Genomic DNA, 17,836 nt, shown 5'->3' on the forward strand with positions numbered 1-17,836 from the left:
CACGGACTAATCGATAACATTTGTTGCGGGGGTGCGGTCTATCGAAATCTCTATTCGCCAGTCGCGTTCGCAAAATTTCAAGTACGCAAAAACGAAAACAACTTTTAATTGTGTTTAAAAAGTGATATTAAAGTCTAGTTGCATTGGCATTGGAGTGCTAATCAGCCGCGTGCTGCAGGCGGTGTTTTCGTTAGCTAAAAAAGGGCTTTTCCCTTGCCACCTGCAATTCGTGAAAAGACCATAACCAAAAAGGCAAACTAATAGGTGAGTGATAGGCCGAAAGTGGAGAAAATAAATTATTTAAAGCCTATTGATTTGACGGGGCCCATCCTTAAAGTCCCCTCTCCGAATTCCACCCCTCGCGCAGAAGTGGGCGGCATGTTCGCCTGTTGCTGCGCACAACAGGTGAAATTAAAGGAACTTCTGTTTATGTACGGAATACACAAAAGTTGACAAAAGAAATGAAACTAATTGTGTTTTGATTAACCTTGACTTTTGGTGGACAAATCAATTGAATGCAATTAATTACACCGCCACTAGGTTGCATGTGTGTGTGTGCAAACGACCTGCGCACTTTCAGCAGCGGCGCCACAGCAATATAAACAAATCACGTGTATTTCCCCCATTTGTTAAATATTTGTTTATTGCCATTAGCTTAATAAATTGTTTATTTTTTTGCATTATTAACTTCTATTGCTGTTAAATTGGCAGTGCTAAGGTTTGAGTCCCAGCTATTATATTTCTCATACCTGCTAAGATTTCTGGTATTTTTGTGTCGTTGAATACTTAAAAAGTACGGAACTGATCATTACCAACAATAGTTTTTTTTTAATTTTAACGGTTGACGCAAATAGTCCACACCACGAAAATCATCTATATTCGCAAACAAATGCTGATTCCCAACCTCTTATTACACTCAATTTTGCATAGGGTTAACGGAAATCGTTAACAGTTCGCAAGAAATGGTTCAACACTCGTTAGAGATGGAAGATCATCGATAATGCCCTGCCAAACAGGCCGATGATTTGAAAACATCGATTACACTTATGTTAACATCGATGTTTTTCCACCTCTACCCCAACCTATTCGTTATTATTAATTTACTATTCAGAGTTTGAAGTAAACGGTTCTGTCTGCGGAAAAGTGTAAAAAGCACAGTTCAGGGCCTGCCGCGCGTGAAGAAACAGAGGAACACTAGCTAATCAGTTTTTAATAATGCTACAATCTTAACCATTTTCAAAAGGAATTGCTAAAAACCGGAGCAATTTTCAAGTGCGCAACTAGTTGAATTCCTTTACAAGGGCACTTTGCTTCCGAAGAGTCGTCCTCTAGATGAATTTTGTTTTTGCCAGGACACCGACGTTTATGATTCTGAGTGTGTGTGCGGGTGTGCCCCGTCTCTCTCGCACTGTGTGTGTGCGTGAAGCGAACGCGATTTAAAAATAAAACGGCAAATACATAACAAAAAAAACGAACAAATATTGAAGAGCAACAGCGGCAGGCGTACTAATACAAACAACCCGATACCAGCCAGCCGTGTGTGATTACACAGTGTTGTGTGCTGGTGTTTGTGTGACCAAGGTAAATAGAAAATAGGAAGAAAAGAGCAAAAAGGGGGTTTTGCATGTGTGGGTGGGAGGACTCGGCTGCATTTGTGGGTGGGTGGTCGTTAGACCTTCGCGAAGGTTCTTTGCAATTTAAGCACGAAACCAATGCACCATCATCATGTGTTTCCACTTGAGGCGTTATTAATACACAAACACAGTCGCATTCACACATGTGTGTGCAACGCGCTCCTGTTTCTTATTTTGCTTCTTCTTTCTCGTTCATTGTTGTTTCCTGGAAAGCCCATAAAAACAAAGGCAACAAGAATTTCGAGTGCAATAGCACAAATGGCAGCAACAACAACACCGCTATCGAGTATATTAGCTGTTCCCTATCTACCCATCCCACTCGCACTCCTGCACAGGGAAAAAAAGGAGCTCGTTATCAAATCGAAATGCAAAGGTCAAATTTTAAAAAATTGTCTTCAGAAAATGATCGGAGTCAGTTCTTTTCTGAAGTATACACGACTATTTTTCACGAGAAAAATGTATTAGTATATGTATTTATATTACACCTTTCTTATCAAAAAAAACACATAAGATGACCCCAAAGGCTAGAGCCCTGCGCAGTTACCTTTCGTAACGAAAGTCCCAAAGCTGTTCAATGAAATATATGTATTATCAATAATTCCAATTGACTAATTTTAATTATGTTTGAATAGTCCCCATATAAAAATGATAAACTTAAAATGATTTTTTTTTTGTCTGTACCAGGCGTTCGGGGCCCTATCATTCTCATATTCACATGCTACTCTTGCTTTCATACGTCGCCGACTTCTGCGCGCTCAACACTTTTATCTTGTTCGTTGTCGTCGGTCGTTCCTTGCCCCCTCTCTCTCTTTACACCCCGACTTCTTGGCCTGGCTATAACCCGGCTGGCTCTTACCACTTCGGACAAATTACGACTGTCAGCGACGCCAACGTTAACCCCTTGTCGGTTAACTTTTGATAAACCTAATAGTTGCGGACATAGTAGATTAATATTGGTCATAGTTTGGCGTCTAATCGATAGCTAAATGGACAGGGAATTTATGGTAGTTGGCAAAAGATTTTCGTTTCTGACATGGAGAATACCACTCTAACTTTCTTTATCAAAATCGGAGTGCTCCAAATATGCTTTTTCTATTAAAATAAATATAAGTATTCAATAATATCTACCATTTGATAGAAAATTGCATCTACAATTTGATATATATTGCATGCTTTAAGGTGTTTTTACAAAAAAGTAAAAAAAAAAGTGGCTTTTAGAGTAGTGAAAATTATGTCATTTAATTTTTCTCTAGCTGATCAGTTTGATTCCTAGGGTATTCGAGTTTCAATTCCCCATGTTCATATGAGAGATGTGAAAATATGCAGAATAAATTATCGGCACTAATCCTTATTTTTGGACCTTAGATATGGGCATTGCCAATTAATACGTATTTATGCGAATTATTATCCTCAACCGCAAATGAAGCTCTGTTCCTGATCGGCGACTCCCTCTATTTACATTGAAACAACGACACCTCGTTATCAAAGTCGCTTATTGCGTTGCATTTAATCGATGGTGCAGCAGACGTAAGTGGAGCAGACTTCTATTCGTCTCCTTAGCTTGGGTGCCTACTGTACTTACACTTATTGCGGCCGCTTATCGATCGCTTTATGCTTCTGTATTAATAACTGGCCCCTGGCTCTGGCGATAAAAAACGAAGCGAAAATATAGCACTTGAAAATCATTAGATTCCCAGTGTTTGTGGTGTCTTACTAAAGTGTCAAATTGTGATTAGACTTCTTTTTAATTTTAAATAATCGTATACTAAATACAATACAAAGTAAATTTCACCAAAAAATAATAAATCTAATAAAATTAAATTAAATTAAAAAAACAGTTCATGGGAAATTACCATGCTGATAGTTACATTTTTAATATTTAATTGTTACTTATTATATTTTGGCTCAACCTCGGTTTTAATCACCTGATAAGAAAACCCATTAAATGATATTTCGCAGAAATTCCAATGTTAAGCAATAAAAATTGCACGATAACCTGTCTGATTTCAGACCTATTTAAAATACGGATTTTAAATCAAAAAAAAACCCAAAGTGTCAGCATCAAAATATTCAACGTCTTGGCTTTTGCTGACAAATATTTTTTAGGCTTTAATTATTTTTCAACAAATATGCTTTACACTTAAAACATTAATATTTGAAGTCATTGGTCATATAATAATTTATATTAGCAGCCTCATAAATAGGTGATGAGCTCAAAAAATTTCGACAAATATGTCATTGAGCGTTAATCTGAATTTGTGGAGAAACCATACGTTGATGCGGGCTGGCCACTAGTCCAATATACTCAAAACGACCCGGCGTCTCAGTACGGGAAACGAAAGCCGACAAACATCGTGCAAAATGTCAGGCGAGCAACAACGATAAATGATTACTTAAATAACACTTGGCGGGGTAAAGAAGGCAGCTTGAGGGGGAGGTTGGGGTGGTGCAACGACGGTGGGGGATTGTGGCTTTCATTGTCATTGTACGAGTTACACCCACACATCCACAGGCCAAAAGGCATGCTTATTAAACTTTTATGAGTGCAAAAACAAATATCACAAACGGCACTCGTCACACAGAAATCGAGTGTGTGTGCGTTGTTTATAAAAAATTGAATAAGAAAAATACAAAATGTTCGGCTGGCTGGCACAAATGTCGAAGCAGCAGAAATCAAAAAGCGAAAAGAACAGCCAGAAACAAAGAAGGTACAACCCTCGCTCTTGGGGATTCAAAACGAAGGGTTTTGGAATGGTCAGGATTTAGAAGGCACCAAGGGCTGAGGAAAATGTACTGGCCTGAAACACAACATATTTGGTAATACAGCCCAACATTTAACAGCTTTTAACCGTTAAAAAGAAAGGCTGGATTGTCGCTTTGAGAACGCATATTTTAAAAAATAAATATTAGATTTGATATATCAACTTAATTTGCGTATACCATATTTATGTACTCAAAATGTAAAAGTTTATTGTCTATAAAGATTTTAGTTATAAGTTTAAAGTGGTGCTCCATAGTTTTTCAAAACCGGCCTCCCATTTAAATATTATAATAATCAAATGAATAAATGCAAGCCACTTATAGATGGTGAGTTTCTTTATACCGAGGTATCACTGCGCCTTCTAGTTGTCTATCGTTTTATGATACGTACTTTCAAGCTAAGTTATCAGCAGCCTGGGCTGCTGCCATAAAACTTTCCGTTAGCGGCTTTTGGATTTCTAAAAGCTTTTCAGTTCGCAAGAAAATGGGGATCTTTTCTATCTGGCCCATATCTTGTTTATACGCCCACTTGCAGATAAGACGTTTTCCAGAATTTTCGCTGTGGCAATACGCCAAAATGTGTGTGCATACTACTTTTGGGGATTATTCTCAATCTGTATCTGCAGATTGTTTACCCCAGAGATTTCGCAGCGCAGATATACATATATGTACAAAGATAAACAAAATGGAGTAACGTTTGCTTAATTTTCAGTGCCGATGAGTCATAGCAAAATGCTTATCTAAAATGTGCGCCTATTTGGCTTTTCTAGCTCAGCATTAATCACACGGCTAAAAGTGCAATCGGGCTTTTTTTGTTATTCTTCCTCTTTCTCTCTATCTTTCGCTGTATTTCTCTGTTTGTTTGCGATTCGGTTTTGTGTTTGCCGCTGTCAGCCGAACAACAGCAAAAATACCATTTTTGTGTGGGCAGCTGGTCTCGGCGAGTGATTGTTGAGATACAGATACTCGTACGGATACATACTAACAAACAATCCGTTGGTCAAGAATGTATGTATGCCATAACAATTGGCACCCAATTGTAAATGCAGATAACTATGAGCTGCGGGTTTTCCCCCGGCGAACGCTGAATTGACTTATATTTTTCTTGGATCCGCTGCTTTACATACCCCTCAAACGGAATAAAAAAGTCGCCCAACCAGTTCGGTTTTCGCTGCAACTGCCAAACCACTTTCTTTGCATGCACAGGTTTTTCATTGTGCAAAATTCAAGGCCCCAAGGTCGCTGGAGACACTGGAAGATTAGACATAGTCTAATAAAATTGACATCCGTGAACCGTTACTGATTAAATGAAATTATAAATTAATTTTGATCAATACTGAGAAGCTAGGACTTGAATATTAAATGATTAAGTACTTCATAAGGTGCATAACAACTGCCCTGTTTTCGGGCAAAGAAAACGACGTGTGATTAGCTTTGGTTTTTGGGAATATAGTATATGCATTGGATAAACGGCGATTCTCGGAACGCTCGCTGAAAAGATAGACGTCAATGCAAATTCAAGTTTTGCAACTGAAAACATTTTCGCCGTCGAGAGATCGAAATGAATTTATACATACACTTAAAAAATGAAAAAAGCTTCGTTACACATTTGTTGTGGTTGTGGTTTGAATATACCTCTGTTTGCGTGTGTGACGCGCTTTTGAGGTCCGTTGTGGTATACACGTTTTTAACCCCCTGAAGCCGGCCAGCTGCGGAGCTCTCTTTCACCTCGTCATTTGGCCCAGAAGCCCCCGTGGACATGTGTGAACATTTACAACCAGCCGCGTACAAATAACGCCGACTAACGTGTGCGGCTGCAACTAAGTAAATATATTTCCCACTCCACCTCTGCCCCTCCGACTAACACACATTCTATATGGCGCTATAAATCGCTAATGTCGGCTGTGCGGGGGAGCGGTAGGGTCGCCAGGTAACTACCGGTTATCGCGGCTTTTGCGGTGAACTGAATGCCGACTGATGTTGTAGCTCTAAAGCAAAGCAAAAACACGCAATAAAAGATGATTTTCTATAAAGTTTCATTATATTTCGATGTTCGAAATTATTTAGTTTCTCTTGTGCACCTATACTTACTGACTAGTTCCGAGAATAAAGGCTGCAGTGATGTATTTGTACACGAACTGTTGAACCTATTGAAATTTACATGAACATATGTAATTCCGATTCAAATTTATAAAAAAATTAAGACATCACAACATCACCATTCTAAGTCCGTGAATTTATGCAAGATCGGTAAAGAATTAGGATTTTGGATGTCTGAAGTTTGAAGTCTTTATCGCTAATGTTAAAAAACCAGTGAAAACATTCAAAAATAAGTCTTTATCAAAACTGAAAAATTCTCAGAAATCTTTTTTTATCGCGTCTGCGTTAGTTCCTTAGATTTTTTTGCCTTTTTTTTGCATAGTTGTGCATAGTTACTCGTGCGGAATGTGCGAATCCAACTGTGCATTTCGTTGGCGCAGCACCACAAAGCCAAGATAAACTTTGGGCTTTATCATAAATAAGGAAATATTTGGAATGAAATATGTAGGTTTTGAATGAGGAATGACGTCGATAAGGCAGTCGTACAAACCTACCGTCCATCTGACCCTGGTTCCCTATGATGCCACTCCCCAAAAACTACTGCGATGGGATTTCCTCAGCCCCGAGGAGGGCGTTTGCCACCCAGGCATCCATCCATGCATTTCCGACTTTAATTATGGCCTTCGGTTGGTTATTTACGTTGATAATATACGCCAGCTCTACCAAATTGTGCCGCTCGCAGAGGCTCTGTGCGTAAATTAACATAATAATTCCATTAGCCGAATATCATAATAATATGTTTATTGGCATACAAATTTTTGCCATTCGGTTACTAGTTTTGCAGTTCCTAATAAACGAGGACTCCAGTCGCTTTTCCTCGAAGCAGTAGAGGGCTATTTAAAGTTGGCAAATTGACCTGATAAGTGACTTGTTCGATTGCTCGACAAGTTTTCCACCTAATCCATACGCAATCTTTCACGGCAATTGATTCATCGATGCCTTTTGGCCATCGCGTTATCAGAGCATGGTAATATATGGAATAAGGCAAATTTCCAGCAAACACTGATTATTCTCACTACTTCGGCTTAATTTTCATATCATTCTTAATGGTTCCCTATTTCGACATTGTCAATCTTGTTTCGGCCTTATCAATTGAAAAGTTTGAGGTATAAAAGTAGGAAGTTAAATTAGGGAAGACTTCAGTTTAGTTTCTTCGATCGATCGGTAAAGACCTGCTCAAATCTCATCATATTTAAATATCACTTTTATTTGTTAGTTTTTCTGTGATTTGTTGTTTGTTTTGCTGGGAAAGTGATCCCCCGATGTGACATATAAATAACCACGACTGGGTATCGCTTACTGATTGTTTGTAAACAGTCTGTCAAATGCTTAGCAGCCACCTGACAGCCTCTGCTGCTCTCAGATATCCCAAGTGGGATCAGGGAGAATTCTCTATAAAGCTGGTCAATCGATCCGCGAAATAAAAACATCCGGGTGACCGAAGTTTTCCTTTTGTTCTGCCTAAAGGTTTTCCATAGATCATTTTTTCGGAGTGGGTGACTCACCCTAAATACAGCTGTTTTGCATTTTCCAAGTTGATAACAAGCGGAAAAGTACTTCGGAGCTCCTAATAAGAGAAAACAAAAACTTTTGCCGACTTGACTGAGTTGCGTCCAACTGACTTGGCACATTAGAGACAACCAATCCAGAACCTTGAACTACTTTGCTTTGGACTAAAAAGCGTCGAAGGGCAGAAAGAGCAGCAAAATCAGCAGCAGCAGTAACTTATGAATAGAAAGAAACCTGCCTTTGAGTTTCGAGTATACCTTTCCACACAATCACCACATTGGTTCAATCTACCTAAGCTGACTCCCTGACTCTCATACCTAGTGAGCCGCACATCCGAATTCGGTTCCTGGGGCAGGTATCGCGACCTGTTTTGATCATCCACCTCTCCTTTGGGCTGATCCCTTTGCTTGGGCTGCATTTTCGGGCCTGTTTCGGTCATTAGATCCTTATCTAATTTCGTTGCCTGGACTGGAAATGGACTGGTTTGCCTTGTTTACACCACTCTTTCAACTTCTTCGTTTTCTTCTGCCATTCATATTTGCTACGTGAGCGTCGCGCTGGCCTTTTTTCCGGGTAACTACAGAAATTAGCGTATCGACCACAAAAGCAAACACGCTTCGGTTCAGGTTTTGGGTTTGGTTCTTGAGTCTGGACCTGCGTCTGGGCTACCACTCATTTACGGTCACGTTTCGACGACAAGAAACTGTCGCCGTTGGTGCGGACAGGGACAAAAAAGAAGCAGGAGAAGGGCTTGGCCTGTGGCCACCAGGCTCAGGCTGCCTTATCAGCACTATTTAGCATGGCCATAAAGAGTCATATTCCCCACGGATCGGACTCGCCCGGCGGTGCAATTAATTTTCACACCTGTTGTTCGGAGCGTCTCGAATTCACCTCACGCGTTGTTGTGCTTCGTTTTGTTTATTTTCTCACTTGCGTGCGAGCTGGTTTTTCTCGCTGTGTTTGCCATTTGCAATAATTTTTTGTTATGGTAATTAAAGGCTAAAGCCGGCCTGGTCGCATTCATTCAGCTCTTTACCTTGCTCATAAAGCGATGTTCTATGACCTCACGATATGGCTGGGGGATCTGCTTCCTCCTCTAATACTCCTAGCTAATTATAATTCTATTACCTAAATTGAACACATTTCTTTGACCAGCTGAATATTTTAATGAAACTACTCAATACAAAGTAAACCAATTAAACATAGTTATAAAGCTATATTATGCATACAAATCTTTAAAGTATCATATAATGTGTGCATATCTTGAAAACTTTTAGTTTTGAATAATGTAAAAAAGGTCTTAGTGTAAACAGTCACACATACATATGATGTGATATAGTTCTTGAAGGCGTAACAATGATGTCTTACTGAATAGCTATTACTTTACCTTTCGTTGTGACACTAAAATCATTCTGTTTGTGTGCATTTTGTTATTTGACCAAGGGGGACCCCAAACCTTGATAGATAAGTCAACAATTGGCTGTCATTATGGTAGATGACTTAAAGCTGCAACGAAAAAATTGTTGAAATATGATTGGGGTGTACATATTACTTCGGATCCCTTAAAACCATAACGTCATCACATCACATTTTAATCCAATATTAGGAGTCGTTATTTGTCCAAAACCTCGCACTTACCCTCATGTACATATGCTTGTGTATTTATAGTTTCCTTCTAACCACACTAAAATCCAAACCAAATAAGAAAAACTCATCTCGTTCGCATGTATGCGAATGCATTTTATGGACAACTCCGACTCAATTGCCTGTCGAAGCCAGCCGGACCTTGATCGGGCCAAGAGCCTCGTCAAAAAGTTCCACAAGAGAAACTGAATCCGAGCCAGTAACCAAATCCTAAACGTTGCACTGATCACCATATCCATTCAGCTATCACAGCTAAGCATACAAATCACAAAACCATCATCATATCCATTGGGTAGAGCAAGAGCATGAGCCTGTGGAAGCGCGTATCCAGTCATTCCGACTGCGAGCAGCGAATGGCGGCCTTCTACGAAGAGAAGGGTCTGCTCGACCTGCGCCTCTGCTTGGCGCCCTGGATCGAAGACAGGATAATGTGAGTAGAGCTGGAAGTTGGGGATAACGGGGTTTTTAAGGCCAGCAGCAGGATACGATTAAGTCCGCTTAACTCTATGAACAGGGCATGATTTAATAGTCGACTATCTTATAATCCACAGGTCGGAGCAAATTACACCAAACTCTCCCGAGCAACTGGAGCGCGTAGCCCTAAAGTTCAACGAGGATCTGCAGCAGAAGCTTCTGTCTACGCGCACCGCCACTGACCAAGCGCTCAAGTTCCGAGTGGTGGAGCTCTGCGCCCTCATCCAACGAACATCCGCCGTCGAGCTGTACACTAACCTGCGCACAGGTCTACAGAAAGAGCTGCAGCTGGTCACCGAGAAGAGCGTGGCTTCCACAGCAGGCCAATCAATGCCGCTTAGTTCTTACAATATGAACAATACGCCAATGGTTACCGGCTACATGGACGCCGGTGATCTGCTGGCGGTGTCGAATAGCTGCAATCCGTCAGTCGTTCAGGGCGTCCACAATGTGCAACATTCAGGCGGAATCGCCTCTCCAGCCCTCGGAATGGCGACACCCAAAGTGGAGTTGTACGAGGTGCAGCACCAGATCATGCAGTCCCTCAATGAATTCGGAAACTGCGCCAACGCTTTGAAGCTGTTGGTCCAGAACTACAGCTACATGCTGAGCTCTACAGCCTCGCCAAACGCAGACGTGGCCTATAGAAATCTGATCGATGAGAAGGCGGCCATCGTGATCGCAATGCGTCGCAGCTTTATGTACTACGAGTCACTTTACGAGATGGTCATGCACGAGATGAATGAATGGTGTCACCAACAAAGGCAAGCCGGAAACGGAGCGCCATTCAATGAAGGCTCCCTGGAAGACATCCAGCGCTGCTTCGAGATACTTGAGACTTTCATCGCACACATGATGGCTGCCGTTAAGGAGACGATGCGAGTGCGTCTGACCAACGAAGAACCGGAGCTAACACAATTGCTCGATCAGGTGCAAAACGCCCGAAAACACCTGGTCTGTTCCGCCTTCATCGTTGATAAGCAGCCGCCACAAGTGATGAAGACCAACACACGCTTCGCGGCCTCTGTTCGCTGGCTCTTGGGATCCCAGCTGGGCCTCCACAATAATCCGCCAACAGTCGAGTGCATCATCATGTCAGGTGACATCAAAAGTGGCTTTTGCTGGTTAATATATGTGACCTTAACTTTTCATAATTTATCCACAGAAAACCAAGCGCAGCGGTTCTCCGCGCGCAACCACCAGATAGACAGCAGCGTGGCCGGACAAACCTCGGGAGAGATACAGAACTGCTCCAGCACAATGGAGTACCAACAGAATAACCATGTGTTCTCCGCCAGCTTCCGCAACATGCAGCTGAAGAAGATTAAGCGGGCAGAGAAGAAGGGCACAGAGAGCGTAATGGACGAGAAGTTCAGCTTGCTCTTCTACACCACCACCACTGTGAGCGATTTCCAAATGCGGGTGTGGACTCTGTCACTTCCCGTGGTGGTGATTGTTCACGGCAACCAGGAGCCACAGTCTTGGGCGACCATTACATGGGACAATGCGTTCGCGGAGAGGGTACGCGATCCTTTCATAATCACCGACCGTGTCACCTGGGCCCAGCTGTCCGTGGCGCTTAATATTAAATTCGCATCGTGCACTGGGCGCTCTTTGACTATGGATAACCTGGACTTTCTATGTAAGTTGGATCTGCAGTTTTTGGTACTGATTGAACCTAATTTTTTTGTTGTGCTTATAGACGAAAAGCTTCAGCGTGAGGAGCGCTCCGAATACATTACTTGGAACCAGTTCTGCAAGGAACCCTTGCCCGATCGGTCGTTCACCTTCTGGGAATGGTTCTTTGCCATCATGAAACTCACCAAAGATCACATGTTGGGCATGTGGAAGGCTGGCTGTATCATGGGCTTCATCAACAAGGCCAAAGCACAGGATGACCTGCTGCGCTCAGTCTGTGGAATTGGTACCTTCCTGCTTCGCTTCTCCGACAGCGAGCTAGGTGAGTGTAGATTCGTTTGAAGGTTTCACGGATTTGTTAAAATTTGCTTTTGAACTTCAGGTGGAGTCAGTATCGCATATGTAAACGAAAATGGGCACGTCACCATGCTGGTGCCCTGGACAGCACGTGACTTCCAGGTGTTGAGCCTGGCCGATCGTATCCGAGATCTCGATGTTCTCTGTTGGCTGCATCCCAGCGATCGTAATTCGTCTCCCGTAAAGAGGGACGCCGCGTTCGGCGAGTTCTATTCAAAGCGTCAAGGTAAGAATGAAATTCTAGAGGATACGGTCTACGCCTAATTAGAACCTGAACCCATCGATATAGATCCCGTGACAGGATATGTGAAGAGCCAATTGCACGTCCACGTTTGTAGCAACGGAGACAACGGATCCACTAGTGGAACACCGCACCACGTGTCGCAGCAGGATGCCATGCAATTGGGAAAGTAAGTTTTGCATGTCGACGCCACTGCTACTACACCAATCCGACTGCCAACAGCAACAGCAAAAACAATAATCCATTTGTTATCTATAGAGCTTATATTTGGCTTGAGTGCCTGAATGGAGGGCTAATCATTGGCCCGAGATGATCGATACAGCCTCTATGTCATGGCCGATCTGCCTTTAATGCTTCTGCTTTTTTGCTTTACTTTGCCTTGTTTTGTTTATGATTTTGACACAAAGTTTAACAAGATTGCAATACTTTGAATTCGATAAAAGAGACATGAAAGGGTGCAATGTGATGAAATTGAAAGCGTTTGTTCCTGACTAATCCAAATTTGAGGCTTTATTGTTATTCGAACTAATAAAATTAATTGAAGATTCTGGCTGAGCACTTTGATGAGCTCTTCATGTCACTTGACTCTACTTATTTGTACTTACACTTACATACCCTACTCTTTGTTTATTTTCATTTTCAACCTATTGCGGCTATTGATTTTTGGGTGCCGGTATAGTATCTCGCCAGAGAGCGCCTTCAGTTACCATAGCCCTAGCCCAACACGACATGAGGAATCAGATTCCGATGCTAGTCAAACGGCCGATGCCCTAGAGAAAATCGTTCAATTTGCTTCACCCAACGATCCATTGATAAGTGAGATCAATGATGCCCTAATGATGAGCCCCTATAGACAGTACGTTTATAATTGTTGAGCATAAGCTGTGCCATCGTCTTTTATTCAGACCACTTACCGAGAGGTATAACTATTTAATTTAATTACGTTTAGCATCCAAAACACGCAATGCAGATCACTTCACGCGTTTGCTGGTTGATATTTCCCGAGCTGTTCGTCCGCATACACTCATGCCTTAATAGCGCTCTCATCCGATCGATCCGTCCTGACCACCATCTCCTCTTTTCCCTAATCGAATAGTCGCTGGTCATCTCATTCCATTGCATCGCCTCATCAGCAACACATGCCAAAAATCACTCCTCCCGATTCATAAACTTCAGATGGGCTCTGCACGGCGATTACTAACTCAAGTCGATTGCAAACTAAATTTATAAAATATGAACAATTAATTACGTTAAGTTTAAGTGAGTTATTTTATTGTTGAACGTAATGTTTCAAAGTATTGCCATCTTTTTAAACTTTTCAGCTGACACTCTATGAACTTAAAAAAACCAAATCAAGGGACTTTTTAAAATATTAAATGATATACCGTCTAACAGCTTATATTTACCCTCTTCTATATTTCACTTTGAACGCAGCTTGCAGAATAGCACCATCATGCACCTTTAAATCTGACCTAGGCAGATATGAGTTGGCCAAGCCTCCGATTTAGACAGTTTCAGATTGAAAAGAAACTAAAATAGTTGACAAATGTTTCAAACCGATTACCGTGTTAGATTTTAAATATACTGCATGCCCTTTTCAAGGCTTGCATGCTCGTTACTGTTGTAATTTTTCATTGTGATTTTTAAATCGATTTGATGTTATTGTTATTATATATTATTATATATCTTAAGGGACTGGATTCCATAAAACGAAAAGTCATACAATGCAACATTTCCTTAAAAAGCTAATCTTCATTTCGTTTCGCACTTCTCTGCCATTTCATTCTTATAATCCTGCCCTAAAAGTAATGCCTGCATGATTTTAATTTATTCCATCTTGATTTTTAATTATTTATTAATTTAATTTCTTATTTTTACCCAAACTTGTTCGTGACTTTTTTTAGTGGGGACTTTGGAATTGCGGACTTCGATTCGATGACAAACTTTGAGGATTATAACTAAACTTACTGTGAAAAATGTAGAAGTCTATGTATAAACGAAATTAGATAAACACCTGAACGTGTACCGCTAACTTGGAAGTCCGACGATGATGTTTTCGCCACCTCAGCGATTGCAACGATATGGCGCATGACTCAATATGCTATTCGAAAATTTTATTTAATGTTATCTATATGTAATTATTAGACTTGGGAATGCATCGTAGTGGAAGGTTTTGTTTGGTATGTATTTAATCTCTTTATACTGTTTCAATTTAACAATCACCCAAAAGCACTAAACTTATGTTTGCACATAAGGACAGATCGTCAACGAAAGAAATAAGTTGTAGCTAAATGTTTCTTCCTAAGATGGTAAATATTATATTGTAATTGAGATGTTTATTAAGCTACGTATTTAATGTTCTCGATTGTTTTACAATTGTTAAACGTATTTTAAACGTTAATCGTAATTTTGAGCTTCTTACATACGTAATAAACAATCAAGATAATAATCTTGAGGAAGTTTAGGGAAATCAGCCTGATTCACTGGTCAGGGATCCGATAGCTATTTAAGATTATTTAGAAGAGTTTACGCTCCACACAAGGAATGAAATAAAATTACGAATTTACATCCAGATTATCTATATATTTATATACGTATATATGTTTACAAGCGCTTTCATGCCGCAGTTGGTGAATAAATATTTTTAAAAAACAAGATAGTTTCAGATTTAACATGTTACTCGCGTACCTAATACTTACTACTTAGAACATGTTTTTTGATAATTTTTTTAAACTCAAATCTTACCTTTATCCTTGCAGCTTTTGTGAAACGCCAAACCACAAGAACAACATGAACCACAATAAGATCTACCAGAGCAATGCATGCAAATTGCGACACCTCAACACAAACTCCTTCAGCACACAAACAGAACATTTTTATACCATGATTATGAATGTGTCTGACTTATGCAGAATTTAGCATATATGTTTTTTATAAAACTTTGAAATGTGTCTGCATGTTATTCGTTTTATATTTTTATATATACCTTTATATATACTTATATAGAAATAATTTTATTTTTGTACGATGACGTGTTCGTCTGTGACAAAACATTATGTTTAAATGATAATGACGAGAGAATTGGTTTAGTTAGTGAGTAACTATTTGTTGAATCTAAATTTTTGATTTTGATTTTAATTTTAATCACCTAATTTTAAAATTTTGAAATACAAAAACATTTCTTGCTAAGCCTAAGTTAAACGAAACGATGAAAACAAATCAACTAGTGCAGCAACGCCAAGAATGTTTTCGTTATTTTTAGTTTAGTTCTAAGTAACATTGTGAATTGCTTTATGTGAACCCCTTTTTTTATTGGCTTCCAATGCTGAAAATGCGCAAAAATTTAATTAATCCATGTATATTTTTTTAAAACTTTTTTGTTTGAGTCAGGGCAGAGTTTGCAATGCATTTCAAATGCGACAAATGCGATTGCCTTTTTAGTCAGTTATCAGAGACACGAGGAGCACTCGACGTTTGTATGAGAGATCATAAACATAATCATTTATGTAAAGAACAACAATAATAACATAACACTACACTACACTTAGCTTATTATGTGAACCTTAAGAATTTTATAAGGCTTAAGTACACCCCCCCAAATAAATAAACAATTTAATAAACATTTCAAACAGTTAAATGCGAATGGAAACGGAATTCCTTTTGAGAAATCACAATTTGAGAAACAAAATGTTATATTGTGTACGTAATGTTTTTGATGTTTAATTGTGAAAACTAGCGCACACACACATTCCCCAAAAACTATACACAAGCACCCACATTCACACACAGAATCACATGAGAAAGGCTCGCCAAAAACAATGTTGATATTTGGATACTACTTGAATGTCCTGTACTCTCGCTGTGTACTTGAATTAATTGTGTACATTGTGTAAGTGTTTTAAATGTAATTTTAAACACTAATTGGGTGTTCAATTTTAAAAACTAAAGTGGGAAATAACTAAAGAACTATTCTTGTCAAAATGGCCAATAAAGATTTGATTTTAAACATTAAATTGAGTTGATTCAATATTTATTATGACTTAATGCTGTAGGCGTATATATCACACAAGTCCAGAGGAGCTTAACAAGAGTCTAAGGACCTAGTTCTTCGTGGAGCAGCACTTGTCCTTGGGTCCGTTCTTGCAGGAGCACTGGCACTGCTGACTACAGGCACAGTTGTCGCCGCATTTGGTGGCCGAGCACTGGCAGTCTAAGGATTAAATCGAAATATAAGTTTCTGTTTTCGGTGACCCAAAATTTGTTTACTCACTGGTTCCACAAGCCTTGCAACCCATGTTGTTAATTTTTTGATTTTTCTTTGAAGATTTAATATGAATTTAACTGACTTTGCTGCTAGCAAGCACTGTTTGATGATTGCAGCTGAGTGGCCAGGGCTACTTATAGTACTAACAGCGCTTTGCACACCACCAAATCCATCCCCCTCTTATCAGGGCGTGCGCAAATTATCATCTTATCATCGCTGGGCCCAAAATCATTATGTTTTTTTGCGCACGCCGATCGCGAGGAACTGCACACGGCTTTCTAATCTTATCAGTCAGCACGGCCCATAGTTTCGATTGGACTGGATCGGGTATAAAGAGCAGAGTTTTGCAACCAGAAGTCATCACAAAGTTTAAACGCTTCAACGTTTCGTTAACAGCACAGTCCAACAAACCACATAACCAACAAGATGCCTTGCAAGGGATGCGGAAACAGTAAGTACAAGACCATCGGAATAAGGAAATCAGATCAAAACGATTGAATACTAATCAAATAAACATTTTAACCTTAGACTGCCAGTGCTCAGCCGGCAAGTGCGGAGGAAATTGCGCCGGAAACAGCCAATGTCAGTGCGCCGCCAAGACAGGAGCCAAGTGCTGCCAGGCCAAGTGATTGCCATCACACATTTATCCTAATTAGTTTTTAATAGTTGTTACAAATCTCCGACTGAAGCTGAATAAAACCCATTATAATGTAAAAGAAAATTTATTTTCATATTACTTAAATACCTGAGAGCTGGATATCTTGGGCCTAATTATTAAACATTGACAATCCTATGGCCCTAAAATAATAAGTTCACGATGGGCCGAATTATTTGCTCCTGCTAGCCACTTTGCCTTGATTGAAATAATATTAATATTAATATTAATATTGGTCACTGTAAATCTGTAGATAAAACCAAACCCTTTAAACTTGGCTTGTAACTTTTAAATTTGTTAAACTTTTAAATAATAATTAAATGATTAACAGTAGACTAAAATAAAGGTCGTTGCCCTAAACTTAAATTCTTAACGTTCAAGCGAAACCTTTTATAATTTAAACAGGGAAATATGTAATTTTAACCTGACAAAGGACCTATTTAATCTCCATGAATTGATATGAAAAACGACTTAAATAATTTTAAGAGGATTTGCTGCGGAAGTTTTCATTCGAGGCACCACTTTGGTCATAAGTTTATAATCTTCGGGGTTTATTTAAT

The 17,836-nt window shown here is 39.8% G+C and overlaps 3 protein-coding genes across 9 annotated transcripts; 2 read left to right on the forward strand and 1 right to left on the reverse strand.

The window, feature by feature from the left end:
- Positions 1–44: 44 nt before the first annotated feature.
- LOC108046342 (signal transducer and transcription activator) lies at positions 45–16,000 on the forward strand. Of its 7 annotated transcripts, none has more exons than XM_017125978.2 (10): positions 45–264; positions 9,672–10,077; positions 10,199–11,220; positions 11,287–11,763; positions 11,824–12,081; positions 12,142–12,342; positions 12,385–12,526; positions 13,037–13,277; positions 14,262–14,537; positions 15,117–16,000. In XM_017125978.2, the coding sequence occupies exons 2-8, from the start codon at positions 9,953–9,955 to the stop codon at positions 13,230–13,232; spliced, it is 2,421 nt and encodes an 806-aa protein (XP_016981467.2). In that variant the 5' UTR covers positions 45–264; positions 9,672–9,952; the 3' UTR covers positions 13,233–13,277; positions 14,262–14,537; positions 15,117–16,000. The 7 variants fall into 7 exon arrangements, with proteins under 7 accessions (XP_016981467.2, XP_016981464.2, XP_016981466.2 ...); XM_017125975.2 differs by having other exon boundaries at positions 13,037–13,213; XM_017125977.2 differs by having other exon boundaries at positions 12,406–12,526; positions 13,037–13,213.
- Positions 16,001–16,370: 370 nt separating this feature from the next.
- On the reverse strand, positions 16,371–16,759 carry LOC108046344 (metallothionein-4). Its single transcript, XM_017125982.2, has 2 exons — positions 16,628–16,759; positions 16,371–16,567 (listed from the first exon to the last, which is right to left on the reverse strand). Exons 1-2 carry the CDS (start codon positions 16,650–16,652, stop codon positions 16,458–16,460), a joined length of 135 nt encoding a protein of 44 aa, XP_016981471.1. The 5' UTR covers positions 16,653–16,759; the 3' UTR covers positions 16,371–16,457.
- A 178-nt stretch (positions 16,760–16,937) lies between these two features.
- Positions 16,938–17,342, forward strand: LOC108046345 (metallothionein-2). Its single transcript, XM_017125984.1, has 2 exons — positions 16,938–17,072; positions 17,150–17,342. The coding sequence occupies exons 1-2, from the start codon at positions 17,048–17,050 to the stop codon at positions 17,248–17,250; spliced, it is 126 nt and encodes a 41-aa protein (XP_016981473.1). The 5' UTR covers positions 16,938–17,047; the 3' UTR covers positions 17,251–17,342.
- Positions 17,343–17,836: the final 494 nt, after the last annotated feature.

The sequence above is a fragment of the Drosophila rhopaloa genome, unplaced genomic scaffold (assembly GCF_018152115.1).
Source record: "Drosophila rhopaloa isolate 14029-0021.01 unplaced genomic scaffold, ASM1815211v1 contig_178, whole genome shotgun sequence".
In the NCBI taxonomy this organism is placed as follows: Eukaryota; Metazoa; Arthropoda; class Insecta; order Diptera; family Drosophilidae; genus Drosophila; species Drosophila rhopaloa.